Below are 27,804 nucleotides of genomic sequence, written 5' to 3'. Positions count from 1 at the left end.
AACACTGGACTGAGAAAAATATGGATGCTCAACTTCATTTCAAGGATGCTTTCTTTTGGAAAATTGTTTAAATCCAATTGTTCATTCCAGGTAAAGCACAGCAACTGAATGAATGGGACTTCAGTAAATCAATACTCCAGTTTGCATTAACAAATTGATTTAGACCATCATAGCCATTTCTGGTATAAGTTTACTCAAGGAAAAAAACATGCAGAAAGCCTACAAGACCCAGTTTCTTCTATTTACATTGTGACATTTAAACAAGTAACCTTTAAAAAAAACAAAGTGAATTAAAAAGATGTTCTGAAAGGTGCCATATGCTTGTAATCTATCACGCATGCTATGCTTCCAATTAAGTTGACATTTGATAATTCTGAAAATAAACACCATGGAAATGAAAACTGGTAACTTTGTAATAAGTGATTAATGAAATATTGGTTAATGTGTTACTCTTTTGTAACAAAAAAATCTTCCCCCAGAGGTGGCTTAAGAAGTAGAGTGAATTACAAATACACTCTATATGAGTACACATGGTTGAAAATCACACAGAGAACTAACAGAGAATAAAAGCAGTACAACACGTTTTTCAAAACCCTTCTCTTGTAAAACAATCAAAGCCAAGCCCACTGGAATAAAGAGGGCATAACTTGTGACCATGTCGTCAACTCCACTTTGTAGCCCTATTTCTTAAGGTTGCCTCTGCATCTTGTGGTGCCAGAAGGCAGTCTGAGCGCAGACACGTGAGTTTGGAAAAGAGCAAATCACAGACCACCTATTACAATGCAGTCTGAACCTTGCCACATGCACAATGGAGGACCTTCTTATAGCAACTCCCAAGGCACTCCAAGTGGCCAGCTACTGGCCAAAGGACATTTAATACAATGCCAAGTTTTCAAACTTTGTGGGGTTTTTTTTTTAATACAGTACAACTATTTGGTTCACTCCTGATACGATAAATAAATATAATACAGGACCTGGATCAGCCACAGAGAAGTCTCTTTCACATATCCCTGCCCAATTTACCCATGAAGATCATAATGTTGAAACAGGCTCATCTGGGAATATGCAGTCCTTCAGATAGCTTGGACCCTTTGAATTATGCTGAGAAATAGGCTGGCAATCAGGGTAGCTGTTTTAATAAGGAAGCTGTGTCCTCCTGATGCCTAGCCCCAATTGGCAATGTGGGTGCAGCTCTTTGGATAGTTGACATTCCTGAGTATTCTTCAAAGACAGACTTACACAAAGCATGTTACAGTAATGCATATCAGGATGCAATTAAGACACATGCTATTATGGCCAATTCAAACGTTCCTAGAAACAAGTGCATTAGTTTTAAGAGTGCAAATGCACTTCCGATCCCTGAAACCTGAGCGTCCAGAAGTGCACCAAAACTGTGGACAAACCGAGGACCCCTTCAGAGCAAAAAAGAGGAATGGCTATTGTCAGAAACTACTCAGAATATCTCTTCACAAAGCATACTACATGCTATTGTCTGACTCTGAGGGAGTCATCTTTCAAAATAGAAGAACATGGGAGAGGTGGCCTAGACACTCTCTGCCATGAGGTGGTGGCATGGCTCTCCTGTCTCAGGCAGCTAAAAGACACACACAGAGGAACTGTTCTTACCTAAATCCAATACAGAGCCATCTTCATTTTCCATGGGCTGAATCAACTGATCTCTGCAAAACTACAAAGCATATGGGAATTATATTATATTCCAAACTAAGCTCTGTAATAAACTATGCTAGGAAATTTCAAAACATAATTTCCCCAAAACACCCGATGCTTTTTTTTCGTTTCAGTACCCAATATTATTTGTTTTCTTAAATATCAAATAAAATCATTCATAAATTGTGAAAGATTACCAATTATCTCATCAAGCTCTTGTCTAACTTCCCCCAGCAATAAAACATGAGCTTTAGAGTATTTTGACAGCCAATGTCTCTATCTATTATTTGGGCCACTTGGTAACGTGTTTTTCAGACAAAGCAAAAAGGATTATCTGTCACAGAAAAGCTACCTTTAACAATAGGTAGTTCTTTTCTTTTACATAGGTTTGTCAAGTTGGATAAAAGATAAGCATCCTGCAATTTTAATTCTGAACACAGCACGGAGTAGGATGATGTATCATAAAACTCCCATCAAAGTGGACAAAGGTACTTTTCTTCCACCCGCAACCTACAGCCCCCAAGTTTCAATTGAAGCCATCTCCTCCAAACAATGTTTATGCTTCACAAGCAGAGAAGGGGATACAAAGGGGCACCAAGCTCTGTTCTTGCTGGTGGTGCATCATATCCCACTCTCTATTAGTAAACCAATTACAGTGTTGAAGGAAATAGCTGTGATTTAAAACTGGGGTTTGGAAATTAGAGGAGGACACCTTTGTTCAGGTGGGTGGAGCATTACAATACCTCATCATGTTCCACAATGTATTAAGAAGTTTTCAGAATTACAGTAATAGGAGCCGCATCCCATATCAGAGACCCCAGACAAAGAGGTAATTTCCCCTGAAGTTTGTAAGTCAACAAGCTGTAATTCTCTTTGAAAAACAAAATTAACTAACTAATGAAAACCACAAAACAGAGCCAGCTATTCTCCTTTTGGGGTAATTTTCAGACAGGGGAAATATTCCCATGTCTGAAAACAGAAGCAAATGCATTGGTGAGAATCCAGAACATAGCTGTTATTACAGTGTTTACTTCTATCACACCTTTTTTAATTTGTTAAAATTAAAAACATTTTGTTGAAACTCAGCAAGGCATAAAACCTAAAACAAGATTTTTTTAAAAAATGGAAAAATGGTTTAAAAACATACATCCTTAAACACATATACACATCAGCACAGCAATTAGCAAAATACAGCACATTATTTTGATGGGCTGGGCCCTATATAGTCAGTCATCAAATCTCCATCTAAACAGAAGAGTCTACTTGTCTGCAGCAAAAACAAAAACAAAAACAAAAGGGGGGGGGGGAGGCTGCCTTGTCTAACTTCTCTGGGAAGAAGTTCCAGAGCCTGAATGCAGCCACCGAGAAGAACTGCTTAAGCCTGCTCATGCATGTGCTTAAAAACTGTGCTTGTGGTGAAATGATCTTAAAAGCACAGCAGAAGGAAAGTCCACAGCTTAGTATGGAACAATCCAGTACATGTTTTGCAGTGCAGTAGGCTTTGCACTCAAGTGCAGCAATGCTAGTGAACAAAGAATCTCACACAGCGACCTTTGAGATCATTAAGGTGCCACTGTGTGCTAGATCCATCTAAATATAAGCATAGCTTGGAAAAGTTACTACAATTACCCAGTTAGAATCACAGAGTTGGAAGAGACCTCATGGGCCATCCAGTCCAACCCTCTACAAAGAAGCAGGAAAATCACATTCAAAGCACCCCTGACAGATGGCCATCCACTCTCTGCTTAAAAGCCTCCACCACACTCTGCTGTTAGTATGCTTTGTGGGAATCTTGCAAAAAGAAGGAAGTCAAACCAATTTCTCTGTAGTCTGTCCAACCCTGCCTTAAGATATATGAAATGGGATACTCAAATTGGTTCTGTTTCATCAGTTCTCTTCACAAACCTAATGGATTAACTTTCAGGAAGACCCAACATATTTGTATTCAGACATGACAACTTCTTGGCATGAGGTCAATGTCATCATATTATGTATATAAGACACAGTAGATAAGTACTGCTGAATCATATATGCCCTGAGTCCCCCTTAGTGGGGAGAAGGGCGGGGCGGAAATGCATAAAATAAATCCAGTTCTTAAAAGGCTGTCCTCGGTGCTACAAAAATACATTTGCCAAAACATGGCTGGCCACAATAATCAAAGCTTCGAATCAAGAGAAATATAGTGGTTTCCTTTCTCTCCACAGGCATAGCTGCAAGAATCACCTTGGCCATTTTTGGAAAAATATATATTTTATATATATATATGAAATATAAACAAGAAAAGGAAGAAGCATTATTTGGAAGGGATTCGCCAATTGTATTTTTCATCCTGGAAGGTGTTCAGATATCAAAGCAAAGGGTGTGGTATGGGAACCTCATTTGATTCCAGCAATTCATAAAAAAAGATAATTGGATTGTACCGTCATGTCTTCATTTTTAGCAGATGGCTCCTCAGATATCAAATCCCCCAGATCTGTTCAAAGAAAAGAACATTTCTCATTAGCTGCCAGATGCCAGCTCTCATCCCCTCTGCCCACTCCACCCCTGCACCAAAACATATTCAAACAGGCAAATAAAAGGATACAAGAAGACTGAACCATTCTTTTTGACCATACGTCCAACTCCCTAAGCAGAATGCCTGCGGTAGAAATGCTACATGGTTTTACAATAAGCTGTTCTGTTATTTTAATGGGCTAAATGTAAACAAGCTCATTATTCTTAAGGGGACTTGCTATGAAAATATAATCTGAATCATAACTTACCCTTATTGACCAATATGAATTTATATTATGCCAGACTGCCACAGGCATAATATAGGGTACATGAAGTTCTGGTTGTTTTATTTTTAAAGGAAGCAATTTCATGCATTTAGAAAAACCAGCTTTTTCCCTTTGACTACAGGGAACAATTGTGCCTATGTTATTATTTTGCTTCTTGGCTCCCTTTCAAAACTGGAGGAAGGACACAGTGCACCAAATCCATATTTAATTCATTTTACTCCTAGTCATAGACAGTGCCACTATTATGAAAGGCAGGCATGAATATTCTGTAGCTAAGCACATTTGGTAAAACAACCACCCCACCCTACAACCTATGCAGCTAAAATAAATATTGTTGTCAATAAGAAATGAATACATTCTTTTGTTATTTAAAAAAAGGATTCGCTAATAGTCTTTTTTTCTTTTCTTTTTTGCATTAACTTTTCTAATGTGAAAAGAAAAGATAGTTTCGGTTTATATCCTAAAGGCTGCTTGCAATGCCACATAAAAGCAGGACGGATGCGTGACCTTGGGCAAGTCAACTCTCTTAACCTCAGAATCATAGAGTTGGAAGAGACCTCGTGGGCCATCCAGTCCAACCCCCTGCCAAGAAGCAGGAAAATTTCATTCAAAGCATCCCCAACAGATGGCCATTCAGCCTCTGTTTAAAAGCCTCCAAAGAAGCACCCTCCACCACACACTGGGGCAGGAAGTTCCACTGCTGAACAGCTCTCACAGTTAGGAAGTTCTTCCTCAAGTTCAGGTGGAATTTCCTGCCCTGTAGTTTGAAGCCATTGCTCCATGTCCTAGTCTTCAGGGCAGCAGAAAACAAGCCTGCTCCTTTCTCCTTATGACTTCCCCTCACATATTTATATATATAGCTATCATGTCTCCTCTCTGCCTTCTCTCTGCAGGCTAAACATGCCCAGCTCTTTAAGCCGCTCCTCATAGGGCTTGTTCTCCAGACCCTTGATCATTTTAATCACCCTCCTCTGGACACATTTCAGCTTGTCAACATCTCCCTCAAATTGCAATGTCCAGAATTGGGCACAGTATTCCACGTGTGGTCTGACCAAGGCAGAAAAAGTGGTAGCATGAGTTCCCTGAATTCCTATTCATGCAGCCTAAAATCCCACCACATGACATCACTGGCTCATGTTTAATTTGTTGTCCACAAGGACTCCAAGATCTTTTTCACATGTACTTGTGTTAAGCCAGGCAACCCCTGTTCTGTATCTTTCCATTTCCTTTTTTCTGCCTAAATGGAATATTTCACATTTGTTTCTGTTGAACTTGATTTTGTTAATTTTGGTCTATCTCTCTAATCTGTTAAGATTGTTTTGAATTCTGTTCCTGTCTTCTGGGGTATTGGCTATCCCTCCCAATTTTGTGTCATCTGCAGACTTCATGATCATGACTTCTAACCCTTAATCTAAATCATTAATAAAGATGTTGAACAGGACCGGGCCCAGGACAGAACCCTGAGGCAGTCCACTTGTCACTTTTTTCCAGGACGAAGAGGAAGCATTGATGAACACCCTCTGGGTTCATTCACTTAACCAATTACAGAGCCACCTACCCATAGTTTTGCCTATGCAAAGACAAACCACCTATGAACAAAACTGGTCAAGAAAACTCCATGATAGGGTGACTTAAGAGTCATCGTAAATTGGAAATGACTTAAAAGGCATACAACAAAGGAAGGAAAGCTTGGGAAAGGGCCTTTTTGGACTTGTAGTTCAATAAAGTTTTTCTTACAAAACGAATTTATTTTTGCAAATAAACTCAAGGAGGCCAATGTTCATTTCCAATTTGGGAGGTAGACTAAAACATCCAACACTGTGACCTCATCTACACTGACTACTGAATACAGTTCAGAGCTAGCTTCAGAGATAGTCAGACAACAAACTCCTACAAAGGCTTCCAAAAAAGTTCTTAAGGGAATGAATCTGATCAAATAAAAAAGCAGTTCGAAACTAGAGATGTCAATCCCTTGGTAGCAGATGATTGAAATTATTTCTGTGGAATTCTGCCCTCTTCTGGCATTTTAGAAGAATTTGCAACAAGATGAATGTAATAATTAAATCCTAACTTTCCATTCACACTTTTTTCAAAGGCCAGTCTAACAAACTATCTATCCACAAAAAAAAAAACCCAGAAAAAATACCCATTTAAGCCTTCTGTAAGAGGGAGTGCCAGAACTTGCAGGTGCAATCAAGAAGTTCCTGCATCATATATCCACCTCTAACAAATGTTCTTCTGCTGGAATCAAGATTGACAACTTCAACTCCCAGTTGTTGTTAATTGTCATTAAGCCAGCTTTGACTCATGATGACCCTATGAATGAGAGACTTCTAAGATATCCTGTCACCAGCTGCCCCATTCAGATCTTGTGGGCTTCGGGCCCTGGCTTCTTTGATTGATTCTATCCACCTATGATCTGATTTCCTTCTCCTATTGCTACTTACTCTATCAAGCATTACCATCTTTCCCAATGAGTAATGTTGTCTCATTGTCTATCCAAAGTGGAATAGCCTCAGTTTGGTCATGTTGGCTTCTAGGGAAAGTCCAGGTTTGAGTTACTCTCAACCCAATGTATTGGTAATTTTAGCAGTACATGTTATAAACGTTTCTCCAGCACCACATTTCAAATACGTTCTCCCTTATGGCATATGGAAATATTGCATACCACCATGACATTACTTTTCCTGGTGATGGGCTTGTAGACTCCTTTGAGGCAGTTTTTTGCTGAGGAGTCAGACTATATGTGCCAAACCGCTGCTGTGCTTCTCCTTAAATTTTGACAAAGAATCTTTCAAGGACAGTGGCAGTGGCATTTTAGATAATTTTTGTTCACACAATGCAGAAGGGAGCATTGGTTAACCATTTCTGAATATATTTTGCCATTTAAAAAACAACTTGATGAGACAATCAACACTCAGGTAACTTCAGAAACATATTTTTCTGTGGTAATTTTTAACAAGTTATTTTATAATTGCTTTTGTGTAGGTCCAGCATCTGAGATGCTTTACAATGCTTGTCTCATTGTCCATGGCCACCACAGCCACACCCACGTACTTTGCAATCCTAGGCAAATCAGCCCAAGTTGAAAAGCATTGTCCTGCATAAGGCTGCTCAGCCTTATCTTAATATTCAATTGGGAAATGTTTGCATACCAAACTGCATGCAAAATTAAAGCTATTTCAGTATTTTCTTACACAGTCACAGAACTGACAATGGGTTGTGGATAAAGCCATAATAATAATTGAAATCCAATACCTTCGACTGCAGAAGTTGGAGAGTTGCGAGGCATCTGCATTTCTTCAAGTATCTCGGCTTGTTTTGAACCAAAATTCTTTAAAATAAAAATAAAGATTAAACAATCACCCTGTTATATTACTTCATGTATCATATACTATACAAATTATAAGTCAAACCATTTACACCTCCAGCACTCAAAGTGATGATTTAACATGAAGTCCTATAAGGCTCAGAACTCCAATACCTCAAGAACTTGGCATGGCTTACATCAAACCTTCCATAATATGTTATTGCATTATCTGAATTGTCTTTGTATATGTTACGATGAACATTTCAATTTCTGTATCTTGTTTCATTGTAAGATACAGGTTTGACTATAATTGTATTATATGTGCACACTTACCATGCATTAACCTAATAATTAATATAAAAATAAATAAATTCAAAGTGAACCATAATTAACCCAATATATAAAATATACTATTTAATCCATAAGTGGTTATCAAAATACAAAAATCATCCCACTGTGTAATCATAGCCTAGAATGAGAACTACAGAAGAAGCCCTGAAAAGTCAAACCTTGATATCCAGGTGGGAAATTGTCCACTTAGTGGCAGAAAGTTAGCAAAGTTGACACCTGGCAAATGAACTTGGGGAGAGTGTTTGACAAATAGAAGCACTTTACTGAGTTCCCAACAACCTCTGCAAGCTTCCTCTGAAAGGGACACATAGAAAAGGCCTCTAATGCCAGCCTTGGATACCAGAAAGGTTCACATAAGAACATAAGCATTTTTGGCTGAAAGTTATCATCTCTTACCATGACTAGATTACTTTTGGGTGTCAATTTGATATTGAAGTTCTCTACCTCATGAAAAACATCTACTCTGTTGAAGTCCATGACTTCTTGATTGCAAGGGACATCAACACCACTGTGCTCTTCCTCATCCTTCCTAAAGAAATTGTGTCCAAAGATAACAATACCTAGAAGTTCTCTATATTCTACCAGACTTCCCATAGTTCTGCTATATCTATTCACTCCATTAAAACAAGCATTCCAGCTTCTTCAACATGGCTTGATGGCATCCAACATTGATATATGAAGTCCTCTAGATGATTTCCTGCTCCAAATGTGCCTGGCATTGCATTCTTCTCCCAAATCCCTTTGCTCCTCTTCACTGGTTGTCTTATCCTAGAGCCCATTCATTGTCAATCCCAATGTAAAAAACATTTGCTCTGTCATGGATTGAATCAGTTTAGAGATGACTAATTCCAAATCAGTTGCTCCCCAGTTTCTAGCACCATTTCCCATATGGTATCATTTAATTTTTTAGAAACTGAACTAGTCTTCTGCAGTTACAGGAACATCTATTCAAATCCTCGTTCCAAGTGCTGAACACATCCAGCCGCTTGTCTGCCCAGGACATCCTGTTTACTCTATGTACTATGATCTCCTTCAGACATTTCCTACTAATTCTCTTGAACTGGGTAGCAGAAGCCATGCTGGTGGGTCAGGCAAGTCTGGCTTCTCTCTCTTAAAATATGCATGCTGTACAAGGAGTCTGATTAAGCCACACAAATAAGAGGAGCGCTTTGTTTACAAATTTATCAACTTTTCATTACAGCGACACATTCAGTATGTTCAGCTAGGGATGGGCAAATCTATCAAAAATTGGTCTCTCTCATTGCCACTTCATCAAATTTCTGCATTTATTTTTTATTGTTTTGAGAAAAATCCACAATAAAATTATTAGACATTTGTGTGTGCATTTATTTTAGAACATACATATTTGTATATAATTTATACTATGAACATCTTTGCAAGCGGTTTTTCTGTTATTTTATTATTTTTGTTCCTCTGGATACAAAGTACAGTGGTTAATTTCAACCCAGCCCTTTCACTATGGTACCAAAGAAGCAGTAACAACAACACGCAGGAACTGTGAGGAACAGGGATGGGAGAACTGGCCTCTTGAAAAAAGAAAAGAAAAGGTGTAGCAGTAGAGGCATAGCATAGGCACTTATTTAACACTCACATAGCCACTTTTGAATTTCTGCTTCCAAAACATACTACAGCACTGTAAAAATATAAAAGCCCAGCTGGATGAAAGAATGCCTGTATTATGTTGCACCCCATTTCCCAATGAATAAATATTGCACTTTGGGGATAGAGAAAATGCAGTAGCAATGCATGAGAATTGGTTTCTTGTAGCGATGCTGGAGCTCTCAACAAATGTATATTTATTATACATACATACATACATGTGTGTGTGTGTGTGTGTATACACATTATATATATATATATAGGAAACGCAAAAGCATTTGTTATAGACATACATGTTTTTATACTGAAGACTTCTAAACTAAACAACAGAACCAGAAAAGGGGGAAATTATCAGATGCAGCACTGGAAGACAAAACCATTTCCTTATCTGTTCAGATTTTATATTTTTATAAGTGACAAATGGTTTCGGCAATTGTACAACATAAATAAACTATAAAATAGTCATAGCACTACAGAAACAGATACAGCATTTTCTTTGGTGTTGTTTCTGATATTTTTATAATGTTGCAAAGTGAACAAACATGCATGTTCTGATATTCATAGACTCCTAGAATCATAGAATTGGAAGAGACCTCATGGGCCATCCGGTCTAACCCCTTGCCAAGAAGCAGGAAAACAGCATTCAAAGCACCCCCGACATACTGACAAGGTAAGTGATCTACATATTGTAGGTAATCTCTAAATTTGTAGGGTTTTTAATATTAAAACCCCTGCTATAAAATATCTATATCCAAGAAGATGTAAGCCCCTTTGATACTTATACCTAGGTAATCATATATCGGATTTTGCTGTTAAGCATTACACTTTCTTTATGAGGGGTGAAGTAGCTATCATCAGGATGAGAACAGACACAAAAAAAGCTTGGGGGGCGGGGCTGTCATGCTGCCCATCCAAATCTATTTCTGTGACATTAGAGATTCTCTCCCAGAGGGAATTTCCTAAAATATCTCTATATGTGATCAAACTGGATTCACTGTTATCTCTTATTGTGTCTTAACTTTCTGATCACTTCCTAAACTCTAATTGATTCTGGAACTGGTGATAATGGTCCCTGGATTTCCATGAGCTTTATCTCTCCTATTTTAGAGCAATGGATTTATTATGGCACAGTTTTCACTGACCAATTCACAACATAATTCTGCAGATATAGTAATGTCTAATACATGGAAAAATATGCTCCTGTAAATCCGTTAATATTTCAAATGTCACAAGATTTTATATAGATATTAATCAAAGCTATGTTTAAATGGTTGGTTTTTTTTTAATTCTAAGGAGAGACAACTGAATGAAAATGTTTTCAAGAAGGGGAAAAGGCAGTTCTTTATATTGTAGTTTGGCACTAACCTTATGTAGAAAATCACTATCCCTGAAGTATCTCCTAAAGAGCTGGATGTCAGATTCTAGCAAACGGTCTGCCGTGCAATTAAGTGTCAATGAGAGAGTTCCTGATGAATGAGCAAATTGCAGGACTGTGTTCTCTTCAAGCTCCACTTTAGAAATTTCAAACGGATGGCTGACCAGCTTTCTGAAACAACAAATCTGCGTCATTACAACTGCAAATAATAGAAACTAGGCAATACAAATACTGGTTGAGTCTCCCTTGCCAGAAATCCAAAATCCTCCAAAAACCGGGGAGAGGGGCTGCCACCAGTTGCAGCTGTCTGTCATTGGGGAAAGAGGGCTAGTCGCATTTCCAGTACCAACTAAGTTTTAACTTACAGAGTCCTGATGGAGGAAAGAAAAGAAGAGAAGGAAAGAAAAGAAGAGAAAGAAAAGCAGAGGTCCCAGACACTTCCATTGTCATAGGCAGCTTGGTAAGCAAGGATGAGGAGATGCTGATCAAAGACTCAGAGGTCAAGGCTTCTGCCTTCCATCTCATCTTCTGTTCAGCCTATGGTAGTGCATGACAAGGTAGGCACTCTGGAAATGACTCTGGAAATGGCCACAAAGCCACTCCATAGGCCACTGCCTGTTTCCACCACAGAAAGGATGAAAAAGACTAGGGAAGGTGGTTATGGGGAAGGATTTTCCCCCTCCCTTTCTTTGGCTAAAAGGGGAGGAAATGTTCTCTCTCTGGGGAAGTATATGGGATATCTGTTTTTTTAAAGGGGCCTTTCTTGTATTCTGGCTTCTCCCATCAAAGCTCCTTTAGGAAAAACTCAATGAGCACTGGACATGTGACCAGCCCCCTTTCTTCCCTATTTCTCATTCATTACATATATGCAAATACATATATTCTTAAATTCAAAAAAATTTTTAAAAATCTTGTCCCAAGCATTTCAGACAAAGATGGCTCAATCTATATACACAAATCTTGACTGTGTCTAAGATCCATCATTTTAAATTTCCAGTTACCCACAGCAAAGATCTTAGGTCAAAATAATTTGAGAAAATTAAGTAAAGTCTTTTTTTTCCCCAATTGTATTTATTTAGGAAACATGAAAAGTTATTTCAGAATAAAATAAGAATAAGGGTTTGCCTTAGTGGCAATTTGCAGAGAGGGTGGAATCTTACGGTATCATCAAAATGGACTTATTTATAGTTTTCCACTATTATTAGTAAAAAATAAAAATGCAGCCAATTTAATCATGAGTCTCATTCAGCAGTAAACATGAACAAAAAGATTAGCACACTACAGCAGAAAACAGATATTCTCAGGGGAGTGCTGCATTGTTTGAATGTTCTAAGGAAGAGAAACATTCATAACACTATGCATGGTAATAGAGTTTAGCCATTTTCTCATGCAAATAAAAGACTGCACAGATTTTTCAAAAAACTGTGTTGTGAAAAGACAGAGCAATATAAACAAAAAAAGAGGAGAGAGTAACAAAATTAATTTGTTTTTCTTTTTGAGTTTTTCCACTTTATTCCAGACTGTGTCATGTGATAATTTAGGAATTTAGGGTGGAGGCATATATATCTATGACCAGCAACTATATACTACATGAATCTTGGATACTCAGCAAGAGACAAACCTTCAAGGCTATTCCACTGCCATGCTTTCCATGAACTGTCTTGATCTGGCAGAAAAGCACACCAGGTAACAATAGAGGAAGAGGCAGCTAATAAACTTATCAATAGCCAAGGGAGACAAGATCATAAAAACAGTACTAGTCTGTCACTGCAAAATCAGCTAAAGATCTTGTAACACTTTGAAGAGGAATACATTCATTATGCCAATTGTGTTGTGAACTCTGTCTTTCATCAGATTCTTGCAAAGTTCCAACATTTAGGGGGGAAATCTAAGCATAGCTCTACATCTAAGAGAAAATATTTGCCATAAAAATGGCAAATTACTTGTAAAAATGTGAAGTAAAACAATTTTGTTTTGAGTCCACACTTCACACACGTTTCCCCTTTCATGTACCATCTTTGGCTACATATCTCATTGTCTAATGTAGGCTGTAAGCAGAATTGTTTTCCTCCCAACTCTATGTTTATACTTGCATAATATTGTGACCTGCCCTGAGACCTTGGAGGAGAGTTTTCACAAATAACCTCCACAGTAGTCCAAAAGTGCCTTTAGAACAGTGGTTCCCAACCTTTTTTTGACCAGGGACCACTTGGCCAGGGACTATTTAACCAGGGACCACTCTCCAACATTAGTACCAAAAGGGTTATGAATCAGTGTTTGGTAACTTTAGATATGGATTGGTTATTTAGGATGCTGATTCAGAAAATTGCATTGGATAGACCACATCAGAATATATTCCATCCAGTAGAATTATAATACTCTATAAGCAAGGAATACGTCTATAGCTTTATAATATTAAGAAATAACATACTACTATAAGGTCTACTCTGAGCCTCTATGGTGAGACAGTCTGGTGAAGGTGACAAAGTTATCCAAATCAAGGCTGCTCAACATTCGAAATCTCATGCTAAGTCACAGTACTCACTTGGAGAAAATTTCAGCAAGTCTTAAATGTCCATTCTGTAAAGCCAGCTCCCATGGTGTCAAGCCATCTTCATTAGGTAACGTGAAAGCAACTGTCCCACCTGGCTGGAAGAACAGGAACTGGGAAAATTCAACCAAGCCCAATCTCATTGAGAGATGAAGAAGAGTTTCTCTGTGTTTAGATTCTATGATAAAATAAAAAAAAATACACAGATTTGCATTAAAATTCAACCATAGTTTTTACAATTATATATGTACTAGTTTGGGCACCTGGTGGTGCCCAGGTTATTTGAAAAAGACATTGTTTGTTTTGGGGTGTTAGGTAATGTCATTTATTTAATTAGTAACATTAAGAACAGTATTAGGGGGGGAAAGTCTTTGAATTTGTTGTTTTTGAATGCTCCCATTAGAAATTACATAAGGATGTGGATGAACTACATTTCCCAAAATCCTGGGTCAATCCTCCCCAAACCAGGCCTGTATGCACAGCTGGCTATGTTGGGTCTGTGTGTCAAGATTGGTCTAGATCCAGCATTGGCTGAGTTCAGTCCTCTTTGAGTGCAGGTGAACTACAGCTACCAAAATCAAGGTGAATTTCCATAAACCCCTCCAGCATGTTCAGTTTGTCATGGGGCTTCTCTGTGCCAAGTTTGGTCCCAGTCCATTGATGCTACAAAACTATTCCATCACAATAGGGTAAGTACACAAATAAAAATCCTCTACGGTAAACCTGTTAGGCCAGAACACCTAAGTGCATAACCAAAATAAAGAAAAACCTTAGTTCAGTAAACACTTCCATTTGTGACCATAACACTAGACCCATTGCAACATATACTATGTGATGGTATCAACTATTTTGGTTTGCATAGAGATTCCAGTCTTGTTCCTTCACTGATGGAAGCTTTCTGGTCCAGTGGAAGTTGCCAATAGTGGTATAGGAAAGGAGGGATTTTTTGGTTTCCTTCCTGTAGCCCTATATGTTCCCTCTCCCACTTAATTAAGCAACAATTATTCTATGTAGCAAACCCATTTCCACACACATAATTCAATTTCCTCAAAGTTACATACCCCAGACAGCTCACCAAAACAAGGCAAATGCATTAAGCAATAACAATAGGGAAAGCCTGGATGCGATTTTGCAAGAGCCCAGAATGAAACATACAAAGATACTCTGCTCCTTTCCATCAGCCTACAAGATATTCAACATGCATGAGGCAGGACAGTTCATATAATTCTGCATGCTTAATGATGTTGCTCATGACAGAATTACTTACATAAGTAAAAAAACTGGCATATTAAAAAACAAATTCAAATGCAAATTGAAGTGAATAAAATATACTGAACATATATGTCCTAAATTAAAAGGTTAGTTGCTATTTCTTTGCTTCTGGCTATATATGTTGGTGTTCAATTACAATGCTGCTAAAATCCGCAAAGAGGTCCTCAAACTTTTTAAACAGAGGGCCGGTCCACAGTCCCTCAAACTGTTGGAGGGCCAATTATAATTTATAAAAAATGATTTAATTCCTATGCACACTACACATATCTTATTGGTAGTGCAAAAAACCTTAAAAACAAAACAATACTTACATGAAGCTATAACTAGAAGAACTAATCAGAAAACCATTTTCCATTATATCTTTCAGTGACAAGGTACTAGCAGAGCTTTGAACAGACATCGTCAGATTTTCACCAAAATGGGTCTTTGGAAACCTAGTAGAACTCTTTTCTCTCTCTCTGAAGACTAGTCCTTAAGTATTCACTCCTATGGCCTTTTGGTGAGTCTTCTACTTACATGAAGAACAATTTTAACAAATATAAATTTATTAGTATTTCAATGGGAAGTGTGGGCATGCTTTCGGCTGATGAGATAGGATAGTTGTTGTTGTGTGCTTTCAAGTCGTTTCAGAGTTAGGTTGACTCTGAGCGAGGGCCGGATAAATGACCTTGGAGGGCCGTATCTGGGCCCCGGGCCTTAGTTTGAGAACTCCTGGTTTAGTTAGTCATATTAGAACTTACATTTTTTTAACCTTAGCTGAATCTTACTTCTAACTAGAGTAGGCCCTACACTTTTGTAAGGGTTAGGGGGTGTGTGTGTGTGTATATATATATATATATATATATATATATATAGATCCTCCACTTGAATCTATTGTGACCTCATGAATTTCATAGGGTTTTCTTAGGCAAGGAATACTGAAGAGGTGATTTAGCCAGTTCCTTCCTGGCGAACAAGGAACGTATTCTTTATTCTTTGCACTCAGAGGATTCCCACTCATTCTTGTGGGTGTTTGGACTGAAATAACTCTAGGATGAGATCCTAAACTGAATTTCATTATACTGAATTCCAAGAGAATGCTTCCTTTTTCCTCTGCATAAGACCTAATTATATCCACTGTTTGCTCTTTATTTAGAACAAAGCAGTTCCTTATATATTTAAAGCAAAAACACAACACAATGTTAGCTGGCAACTGGGAGCTGTTTTCCTTACGGCCTCCCTCGTCAATCAAAGTGGGCTCATTGTCCTTGTTCTACACATATGCAATCTAACAATCTAATTCACTCAAAGAATTATTTCTAGCTTCTGAATCTTTCTTGGTTCCTGTAGTTAGGAATGGATGCAGTTTGATCGTTTCCAGCACTGAGCCAAAGACATCCGATCAGTGTTGGCCAACAGTTGCAGACTTGAGGCTTCTTTGCACTTTTCTCATTCTCTTTGGGTATCTTTAGTCTTCACTTTCAACTCTTGGAATGAAGCATCTCAATGGAAAACACAGAGCCTTAAACAATAGGCTTGTGTCACAGCAATGAAATTCCATTGGGGCTAGATGCTGAGCTTCACCCCAAACTCCCACACTGAAATCAGGCTAAGGGGTTCCATTTTTATGGATTTACTACATAAGACAAGGAAGGTTGTGCAAAAATTGACATTGCAACTAACACAAATAGGCACTTGGTATGGATTAATAGTAATCCTGATGTCAGAAATGCAACACAGAGAAAGTGAAAAAGCAAGTTTATTCTGATCTACATCAACTGCTGAACTGCACTCTCTCCATGACATGGTGCCATTAATTTGCAAACATGTTACCATACAACTGCCAATCAAGACAAATAAATCTTAACCAAACAGAATTAAAACCTATATACAGCTGACTGAAAACTACATATCTGAAGAGCACCTTGTACTAAGCTTGCATCCTAGCGGAGTCAGAGGTCTATTGCTGCAAGAACTTATGGAAAAATCATTGTTTCTGCAATTACTCAATAGGAAGGCCAATATATTTCATATAGTCTCTATGCAGTCCCCAAAATCTTGCCTTTGCTCTCAGACCTTAAAGTGAGTTAGGGTAGAATAATATCTAGTAGAGCCTGCTAGATAGTTGGTTTTAGTCAAGCTTTAATCAAACTTTCAGTTTAAGGCCTGAAAAAAATATGAACCTGGAAATTGAACTGGGAAGTAATTTTTTATCTAACAAACTTATATTCTTCTCATAACAATTGGGATGGAAGAGATGTCTGCATACTTCAGTTCCCTTTATTCACATCTTCTTTAAACAAACCTTTGGAATTCCTTTTTCACACACTTAACCCTAAAGGAAATGCACCCCAGCTCAGGAATCCTGTTCCTCAGTCACATATGTATTGCACGTCAGCTACGAAATAGTTTGGGTGGAATTAATTGCTTATAGTCCCAGTTAGACAATTTGTTGTGAGGGCATGCTGGAACCCAGCAGCTAATAGAGTGGAATGCTTTTTCTGCTACAGCAGGGATTTCAAACTCATTTTTTATCAAGGGTCACCTCAGTCTTATGGTTGCCTTCAAAGGGCCATTGAATCCATGGATGGAGATTCTATGGATACAGAGAGTGAACTATAATATTGGTTTTTTACATAATGGTAGATGCTCTTTAGTTTTTACCCAATTTTGGCCCCCAGATGCTATTGAATGACATCTCCCATCACTTTTGATTATCTGCCATGTGGACTGGGGATAATGAGAACTGTAATCCAACAGTACTTGTGGCTCTGAGGTTGGGGAAAGGTTAAAGGACATTGTAAAGTCAGACATGGTATCTACAAGCCTTGTATTGAAATTCAAACCCCACTATCTTGACTAAACAAAACAAACTGAAGTCTTCATGGTATTATTCTAACACAACTCGCATTAGCTCTAATGATGATATCTAATGATGAGGCATACAGAAGTTGCAGTCCAGCATCTGGGGGGCCACTTAAAATGACATGGTGGGCCAGATTTGGTCTGCGGGCCTTGCATTTCACACATTTGTGCTACAGGATCACCTGTTGAATCATTCACTACTCAAAAGTTTTGTCTTACAGCAATGAGATGTGACGGTTTCTGGAATCAAAAAAGCAGTCCTGGGAAGACCTGGAACTGCAAACAGCTCAAGAAGAAGTCTGCTGTTGGGCAAGAATGATGTAACCAGAAGCAAAGCTCAGTAAATATATATGTATATATGTGATTCCCCACCTCACCAAAGTCAGGTGTGCTCTTCAATGATATTGACAGTTGCCATAATCACAACTGCTCCTGGCATAAAAAGGTAAAGGTTTCCCCTTGGCATCGTGTCTGACTCTGCGGGTTGGTCCTCATCTCCGTTTCTAAGCCGATGAGCTGGCATTGGCCATAGACACCTCCAAGGTCCTGTGTCCGGCATGACTACGTGGAGTATTGTTACCTTCCCGCCAAGGCAGTTCCTATTGATCTACTCACATTAGCATGTTTTCGAACTGCTAGGTTTGCAGAAGCTGGGGCTAACAGCAGGAGTTCACCCCGCTCCCCAGATTTGAGCCACGGACCTTCCGGTCAGCAAGTTTTGCTGCTCAGCGGTTTAACCCACTGCACCACTGGGGGCTCCTGGCATACCTTTTATAAAAATGTGGAGTAATAGTAGCATGAAATAAGAATTTCAGGAGCCAATGAGCTTTACCTCTTAAGGACTTCGTGCACAGAAACATTAACAGGTTAGTATCGAAATACATTCTCAGATCAAAACCCTATAAGCTGATGAAGTGGAAACCTCCTCCAGAGGAAGGTGGATAAGTGACATGATGGGCAATCCAAGCACAATCTGGATGCCCAACTGGGGTCATAATGGTGGAAGAAGAGTTCATATGGTGACAGCTATGGCTGCAACATTGTTAAAATGAGATTTAGCATGATTTTCTGATTCCTGATTTTATATAACTTGCATAATGTTTTACATTGTATACTACATGGATGTCATTTAACTACAATCATTTCTGAACATTTGAAAATTTGTAACTTTGTACTGGAATACTGTTTCTATTGCAATGGCTTGGAGCTGATGTAAATAAAGGATCCGTCCACCTGTCTATCTATTTATTTTTGTTTGCCCAATATCTTATCTAACTCTGCATATATCATCATCCACAACTCTGGCACAGCAGAGGCCAAGACTGAAACTAGCTTATCGTTTTACTTTATTAATCACTGGCTTTCTCAATAAACATTCGTAATTATGTCAGCTAATTGGAGAGCTTGTTTAGCCCCTCTACATTTACAACCAACTATAAAGTACATTTACAAGAAAACTGTAAGGGATTTAGGGGCAAATCTATGCAATCAAGGGACTTATACCAAAACCTGTGGAAAGGGAAAAATTTAACCCGACAGAGGCAGAAGATAAAGAAATGCCACTCATACAATGGATGATTTTAAAGATGGGGCAATAGTGTAAAGTCTAATTTAAGGAGAAGAGAGAACACATTTCATTTTAGACAGTTGGAAGATTCCCAATTTTAAAGAACTGTTTTTCATCAAATCTTCATATCTGCTTATAACCAGTTCTTAGTGCAGAGGACCGAATATGCTACAAGGCAGTGAGAAGCCAAGAAAGGATTTAAGAGCTAAACCTTATTTTGCATCATTCCTAAAGCCTGTAGCCAAAATATACAGTGTGAATGATAACATTGGTGCAAAAACTAGTCTGCTTAAACCATTAGATAAATTTCTCTTCCACCTGAATCCTTTTCCCTACACAACACAATTAAAAACAAAATAAATATCTCTCCTGACCAAATGAGTCAGAATTCCCTGGACGATATGGCTCACTCATTTCCAGGAAGGAAGCTAAAAACTGTAGTTGTGTCTTGGAATGAAGACAAGACATCACAACAGGCCAACTGCTTCCAATTTTTTCCAGGCTAATACTTCCTTTGAGCTACTGATGTGCTGACAAGCTTTCACATCCAATGACACATTAGTAATTTGCACATTACTGATCCCCCTAATTCTGCAAGACACTTACCTAATTTCAGAAACTATGTAAAGACAAGTTTGTGCACGAGAACCACCTAACACAACCACACTCTTTGCTGTTGATTTTTTTTCTTTTTTGAGCCTTGAAAATGAGTGCTCTAAAATGTTTGCCATGAGGACATCCCACAACTTTGCATGCTAGTACAGAACCCTTCTTTTGGAAGGTTTGTAATGGAATCCAAGATATTGCCAAAGCGTTTGGTCAGTTATTCAGGATGACACATTTGCCAAAAGCAAGGAATTTAAAAATACTATTGCCCATAATTACAACAAGTCGTTATCTCTTTAAATGCAGAGCACTGTTTCATTTTCAATAGCAAGCGCAATTACAAATCCATACCCTTTAACTGGGACAACCCTCTGACATATCACCTTTTCAGCTCTGTTTAAAATGTCTCCATTCACATTCTCCCTTTGTCCTCAGTTTACTTCAGCCACTGCAAACTAAGGCCACTTCTACACAGCTGTATAAAATTCAGATTATCTGATTTGTACTGGATTATATGGTAGTGTAGTCTCATATAATCCAGTTCAAAGAAGATACTATGGATTATTTGCCTTGCTATCCCAGATTATTATACCAGTGTAGAAGGGCCCTAAATTGAAAGCAAAAGTACAGGTGGCTGAACAGCAGGGAAAGGAGAGGATGCAATCTTGCCTTTCCCAGTAGGCATAGGCAAAAGCAAACTGCTGCAGCCTCTCCTATATTCTTCCTCATTAATAACTTCTGGCATTTTGACTGCACTCTGATGCTACTCGGCCACATGTGTCCTGATTTTTATCTGTGAAATGTTGGAGGGTATGCAAATCAAGAGTAAAACCACTGTTAAATCCACTCATATTTCACACTAAAGTCCAATGAAAGATAAACACCAGAAAAGAAAGAGAAATTCAAGTAGCAGCAAAAATAATATATTTTATCCAAAACAAACACTGTCCTGGCCATAAATCCTAAAGAAGACTCCAATCTAGCAGTCTCTAAACACCTTCAGCATCAACAGCCTGCTGCTGGAGTTATTTCAAGCACCTATCGTCTCAAGCCAAGTGGAAATGGGCCAGACAGAGAAAAGATCTTGCAGGATTCACAGCTGAAACTGTCTTCAGGCAGATGTCTTTTATTAGGCTCCCCTCTGGACTAGAATGTACCCCAGGCCAGTATGATGTATGGCTATCTATTTGGTCTTCCAGATGCTCAATAAGCCTCACAGATGACAGCAAAAACAGAAGGTTTATCAGACACTGGGAAGGCCATATTTTGTGGCTAGTATAAACATATACACTCTGGAGGCTTCCCACAGTGCCTGGCTGATCTAAAGGCCTAGTATAAAAATGCTGTGATTTTTTAATACTCATGGGATTTTTACTGCTTTTAACTGTTGAATTTTACAGTGTTTTTATAGATCCTTGTGTGATGTTGTTTCTGTCGGTGTACATGCATATGACTATTGGTCACAGCATAAATAAATTGATTGATTGATACTAATGTATATGACTTGATTGGAAAATATTGGAAAAATCCAGAGTTGGGATCAAATTTAAGTCAAGCAAATACCAAATGACTAGCAATAGCCCTCAGAATCTCTGAATACACAAAATCATGTGCTATTATAGCATATCCATTTATCATCCTGCCACTCCTCAATCTTGTGTTCCTACATTATGATTCAAAGTATAATTCAGTATTTAACTGCAGGTGCATAATACTGTAAAAGAGTGGGAGAGGTCTACAAATTTGAATGAAAGTGGTCCTGTTTTGTATGTTTTGTTTTTATACACTGTCCATCCATGCTGTTCTTATTCTTGGCTTCTATGGCACTGTGTTTATGATCTTGCAGCCTGACCATAAACAGGCTCATGATCAAGGAAAGTAATAGAAAGGAAATATGGAATCATATTTCTTTTTTTTTCTTTTTTTGCCTGTTCTCACAAAATCAAGGTGCAAATTGTTACAGTCTACTCAAGCTATCTCAGCACACAAGATCATACAGAAGCCGACCTCCTTTCCTGGCATAATGGCATTATAATATACTTGTAGTTTTCTTTCTCTTCATGTAGAGTTTCATATAAAATGGCAACATCAAAGGTTGCTTTTTTAGAATTTTTAAAAAATATTTTCAAGGCATGGATGTTAGAATCAATGGATGAAGAATGAGTGGCTGACTGTGTAACATTTCCTGCGGAAATCTCACAAAACTGGTTGACAACTACACTGGACAATAGTTCACCATCAGCTTCTTGCAAGAAGAAATCAATAGTATGAGAACAGGAATTCAATTCAATTTCTGGTAAACAGTGAAACAGGAAGCTATTTTTCCTACTTACATTCTTAGAGTATGTAATTAATTTTAACCTACATTAAAGCTCGCAAAAATCTGATTTTGCAATATTATAAAGCATAATTACAAACTAACAAATGGAGGAAACAACATATACACATATTTACCATAATCAACAAGCAGTTCTAGTCATCCAAACAGAGCCAACTAACATACTGTTAAAAGTCACATGCACAGAAGCGTCTATATGATGATAGTGTTTCCTTGTATTTCTATAGGCTCATCTAGTGTCATGGTTGTTCATTCATATAGTCACTTTCTAAAATTACTAGAGTGAAATGAATAATTCTTTCCTAAGCACAAGATTTATTTCACTGGTGACTTATCTGTTTCCTGCACCAACATTGGATTGACTAGATGGTTCCTGGGATCCCTTCCAGATCTGTGATTTGATTATTCTAATGGCTTTTAAGTAGCAGCATTCTAGTCCACTCATTGTGCTTCACATACAACCTTTGATCTAAAAAACTATATACCATATATACTCGAGTATAAGCCGACCCAAATATAAGCCGAGGCACCTAATTTTACCACAAAAAATCTGGGGAAACAAGTATAAGCCAAGGGTGGAAAATGCAGCAGTTACTGGTAAATTTCAAAATAAAAATAGATACCAGTACAGTTACATTCATTGAGGCATCAGTAGGTTAAATGTTTTTGAATATTTACATAAAATTGTAACTTAAGATAAGCCTGTCCAACTCTGATTAAACCATTATTCTAACTTTCTTAAATGTAAATGTAGATTAAAATAATAAATGTAATAATAATAGTATAGTAAAATGATAAATATAATAATAATAAATAGAGTAAAATAATAAATGTAATCAAAGTAATAATAACAGAGTAAAATAGTAAATAATCTTGACTTGAGTATAAGCCGAGGGGGACTTTTTCAGCCTTGAAAAAGGGCTGAAAAACTAGGCTTATATTAATTTTTTATTTCATTTCTTTCAAATGTGCAACCTTTTTCACATTTGCATGCAATTTTCATTTGGCATTCAGAATACTGGCAAATTTAAACTAAAGAGAGAGAAATAGAATTTGTTTACATTGTTAAGGCATTTCCCCCTCCCAGTCCTGGACAGGGCTATACCTGAACTGTGGGAATGCCCACTGCACTGAATGAAAGAATAATATTCTGCAACAATAAGAATCCTTCAAAGATTACTTCATTAGTACTGATTTGCCTGCATTTAAGCAATAGTTGTGCAAGGCTGCAACCCTTATTTTTCCACAAGGATACGGATCCAATTTTGCTCGCTTGGCTGCTTGTTCCAAAGTTCCCTTTGCACTTTGGACTGACTGCTGAACAGGAACAAAAGTGATTATGTTATTACAGTGCCTTTAGCATGGCTGTATCAAAGAAGCTGATGTGCATCTCACAGTGGTGGCCCTGGCTCAGCAGTCTTCAAGGAAAACATGCCAGCAATGCTCCGTCTGCAAAAATGCCAGTGAAAAATCCAAAAGCTTTTCACAGAATCGAATAATGCATATTTCTAAGCATCTTTCTTTCTTTATTTGACAGTTCCACCAATACCATATAGAAACTTTAGAATGTTTATTAACCCCAGGTGCACACTTGGCAATGGGAAGAAAGTTTCTTATGGAGCAAAGGCTAAAACCACCACATTCTGTCAATGTTGGCTATTCTGACTAGAACTGATTGGATCTGCAGTCCTATCGAACCTAAATGGCAAGACATTACCTACCTTCTATTAGAGCTATAACTAGCTGTGATGGAAAGGGCTCAACTTCCAGTGAATGAAAAAAGAAAAACAGGCAATGAGTTTACCCAATGGTGAAGTGCTGTACTTCTGTTAAGACTAACAAATTGAAATCACTCGAGGAGGGTTTGGCTTAATATGGCCCAGGTCAGCATTCCTCAACCTGGAGCTCACCCATTCCCAGAACACTGACTAGACAACATAGGGTTTGTAGCCCTGCATATTTGGGGGACATCAAACAGCCATTTCCAAAGTGATCCTTGCAAATGACTCAAGATAATAGAAGCTGTGGTCTAGTGTATGTGAAGGCTAATGTATCAAACATGGACAGTGTAAGTGCTTCCACAAACACATCAGAATTTGCACTTATTTTTCAACCAAAGCACCGCATGATACATGAAATGTTATTCCAGGATGCTCTTGTCGAAGTAAATTTTGGAATAGAACGAAGACTTGAAATCAAACTCCCTGTTTGAATCTGCCACATACCTTCTCTTGTAAGAAGCTTTTAGTAACTATATAATAAAATACTTACAAAGAAATTATTTGTTGACTTCCTCTAAAGCAATTTTTAAAACCTCAATCTTATTTACACAAGGATGAGCTTTTTTGTCCAATTGTGATATGATTTAGTGCAAACCATACCTAACAGAGTTAAAAAGTGACAGATCATTGGGAATAGTACTGCGATAAAGAGGTGGTTAACAAGCCACAATTCCTGTACAGCAGCATTATTTTGACTGTTTCTAGACAATGGATGTCTCCTTTTGTTTATGCAATAACAATTTTTGAGTAAATACTCTTCATCTATTAGAAATCAAGGCGAGGCCGTTTTATTTTGATGATTTTCATTTTGTATGAACTCTCAAAGTTTTCATCAGTGGTTGACAAGCCCTATTCATAAAATGAACTGAATTCAGAAAGGAAACAAAAGTATTTTTTTTAAAAAGAGAAAGACTGAATTGCAGAAAAAAAAAACTGTTCAGGCGTTGTGGTATTCCTGGTACAAATGAACTTTGTGATTTTTTACATAGTATCGTTAACCTAAAACAATAGCAGTTGAGAATCTTCTTTTTCATTTCCGAAAGCTAGTTCAAACTTCAGCAATGCAGACATGGAAACAAATGATGTCATTCAGCCTTTTTCTTATATTAACACGTACACAAGCTGAGGTTCATTTTCTTTATATCTCATATTTCTCCAAGAAAAACTCCTATAGATTCCAACATGGCTGTTGTTGATGAGTCTGTGGTTCAAAAAGTTTGTTCAAGATCATCGCTAATTAGTCTTTGATGACTGAAATATGTTTCTTTAATGAATACCAGTGACCAGTAGCTACCAATTATGACACACCCTTGCATCCCAAGTTGGAAGCCAGACAGAAAACAATTTGCAGCTGGAATATCACCAGATAAGGAGGAGGAGAAGTTAAGTATTAGTAATCAGCTGGTAGAAGGAGGCACATGCTGTCTTAGAATCATAGAGTTGGAAGAAACCTCATGGGCCATCCAGTCCAACCCCCTGCCAAGAAGCAGGAAAATTGCATTCAAACCACCCCCAACAGATGGCCACCCAGCCTCTGTTTGAAAGTCTCCAAAGAAGGAGCCTCCACCACTCTCCTGGGCAGAGAGTTCAAATTGCTCTCACAGTTAAGAAGTTCTTCCTCATATTCAGGTGGAATCTCCTTTCCTGTAGTTTGAAATTACTATTTTTGCTTCACTGTCTAATCAATGTGATGGACCATTGCCTTTTCTTTCATGCTCAACTTGTCTACATGTTAATACAGTAATATTACACTGTACATCACAATAGACATGGCCTCCATAAAGAAAAAGAACACATTTTCACAGCAATGGGCAACCAGCAACTTTGAAGCTATATACAATGCTCACTCACAGTTTAAAAGCCGTTACCCCACAAGCAGACCTCTGTCAAAAAACTGGGTATAGAAATCCAATGGAATTAAAAGATGGAGAGACAGTGAGGAAGGGAATGGAGAGGGAGAAAAGTGATAGATGCTGCTTGCATATCTCTTGAAGGAATGTGCAAAAAATGAAAAAGAAAAGATATGGCCTACACACTTTTGGCTGTGACCCCATAGCCCCACTGGTTCAGATCTCATAGCTGCAGATATGCAGGATTTTTCCCGAAGCCCCCAAACTTTAAACAGTTACTTGTTTAAAAGACATTTGGCATCAAACATATTATAGGGAGAAGACTGTGCCACAAACCCAGATGCCAACTCTGTCCCCACATCTACTCTGGAAGCATTATTATAGGAGCCAAAACGCCATTCACAACAGATGTGCTCTTCCTCCAATATGAGGAAGAATCCCATCAATGCCTCTCCATATTGCACAAACAGGACTTCTCGACGCAAGAGGATTAATGGACTCATATCAGATATTAGAAATGGTTACACACAGCATGGCATAATGGTTTGGATGTTGGACCTTGCCTATTAATGATCAGCTCAAGGGGCCAAACTTGGCGATTTTTAGATAAAGATGGGACAGTGGTAATATCCAGATCTGCTAATTTTGCTCATAGTCAAAATTGGGACAAAATACATGCTAATCATGATGTTTTCCTACCCATTTCAAATGAGGAAACTTGTAAGCAAGGTAAACAATCTGAGCAGGGGAATATTACTAAATCAACTACTAGTAGTCAATTCTTGAGGAGTCAGCCTAAGCAATCCAGACCTAAGTGTCCCAGAATAGAGGTAAATGAATCTGAAGAACCAGTGATAAAAACAGAGGCAAGAGAACACGAGGATGATGCTATACCCAGTAATAGTCAAGGCATAGGTCTTAGGAGGAATGAAAGAATTAGAAAGAAATCTGGCAGATATGGAATTCAAAATGTAAGAGTGTGACCAGGTTTCAAATTCCTGTTCAGCCATGAAAATCCACTGGGTGAACTTAGGAAAGCCATATACTTTCAGCCTCTAAAAACCCGTGATAGGTTCACCACCATAGGGTTGCCTTAATTACTCACTGCAACAGGTAAGTCTGAGGAACATGGTGTGGCTTCATCGCAGAGAGGTGGCAAACCAGACATAGGTATGACACAACATCATGTGGTTTGCCACCTCCATGTGATCCTATAACCAAGAAGTTACATTTCTGGTTTTTATTCAAGGTAAAATAATGAGTGCAAACAAAGTTGCTTTGTTGTTATTACTATATTATTCCTTAGAGCTATGGCATCCCTAAAGCAAACCTATCACGGGGTTTGCTTAATATGATTTGTTCATTTCTCTTCTTCTGAGGCTGCAAGAGTATGAATTATCCAAGATCACCCAGGCAGTTTCCATGGCCAAGCAGACTTTGCTCTCCAGAATTTAATTTCGGCACTCAAACCACTACACCACGGTAACTTCAGAGGTGCTTCATTGGCATAATAATGTTTGGTAAGATACAGGAGAGTCCCAGAAATACCCCTTACCAGAGCCTTTCTGGTGATTACTCCGAGTTTGTAGAATTCTGTGCCATGGGGGATCAGTTCGGTTCTCTTTCTTTTCTGTCCGCCAGTAGGCAACTTTTTATTTATTTATTTAGGCAGGTCTCTGGCCCATATTCATATGAGAATTTTTTTTCTTTTTTACATATGTTTTTCATGCATGTTAAATAGTTTTATCTTTGGTAAAGGTAAAGGTTTTCCCTTGACATTTAGTCTAGTTGTGTCCAACTCTGGGGGTTGGTGCTCATCTCCAAGCAACATAGCCAGTTATTTTTCAAAGGCACAGTAATGAACCATTATAACCAATAGCAAGAACAAATC

At 38.1% G+C, this 27,804-nt stretch overlaps 1 protein-coding gene across 2 annotated transcripts in view; it reads right to left on the bottom strand.

The window, feature by feature from the left end:
• ARHGEF28 (Rho guanine nucleotide exchange factor 28) overlaps positions 1 to 27,804 on the bottom strand; it is a 169,744-nt gene that overhangs the window by 87,298 nt on the left and 54,642 nt on the right. For both annotated transcript variants that reach the window (XM_060761673.2, XM_060761674.2), the window contains 5 exons: positions 13,650 to 13,833; positions 11,095 to 11,275; positions 7,707 to 7,782; positions 4,089 to 4,141; positions 1,627 to 1,687 (listed from right to left, as the gene is read on the bottom strand). In XM_060761673.2, the coding sequence (XP_060617656.2) occupies positions 1,627 to 1,687; positions 4,089 to 4,141; positions 7,707 to 7,782; positions 11,095 to 11,275; positions 13,650 to 13,833 (555 nt within the window). The remainder of the gene's footprint in view (positions 1 to 1,626; positions 1,688 to 4,088; positions 4,142 to 7,706; positions 7,783 to 11,094; positions 11,276 to 13,649; positions 13,834 to 27,804) is intronic.

Source organism: Anolis sagrei, chromosome 2 (assembly GCF_037176765.1).
Source record: "Anolis sagrei isolate rAnoSag1 chromosome 2, rAnoSag1.mat, whole genome shotgun sequence".
NCBI lineage: Eukaryota > Metazoa > Chordata > Lepidosauria > Squamata > Dactyloidae > Anolis > Anolis sagrei.
The sequence above is the reverse complement of the archived record's forward strand: the minus strand, read 5'-3'. Positions and strand labels throughout refer to the sequence as shown.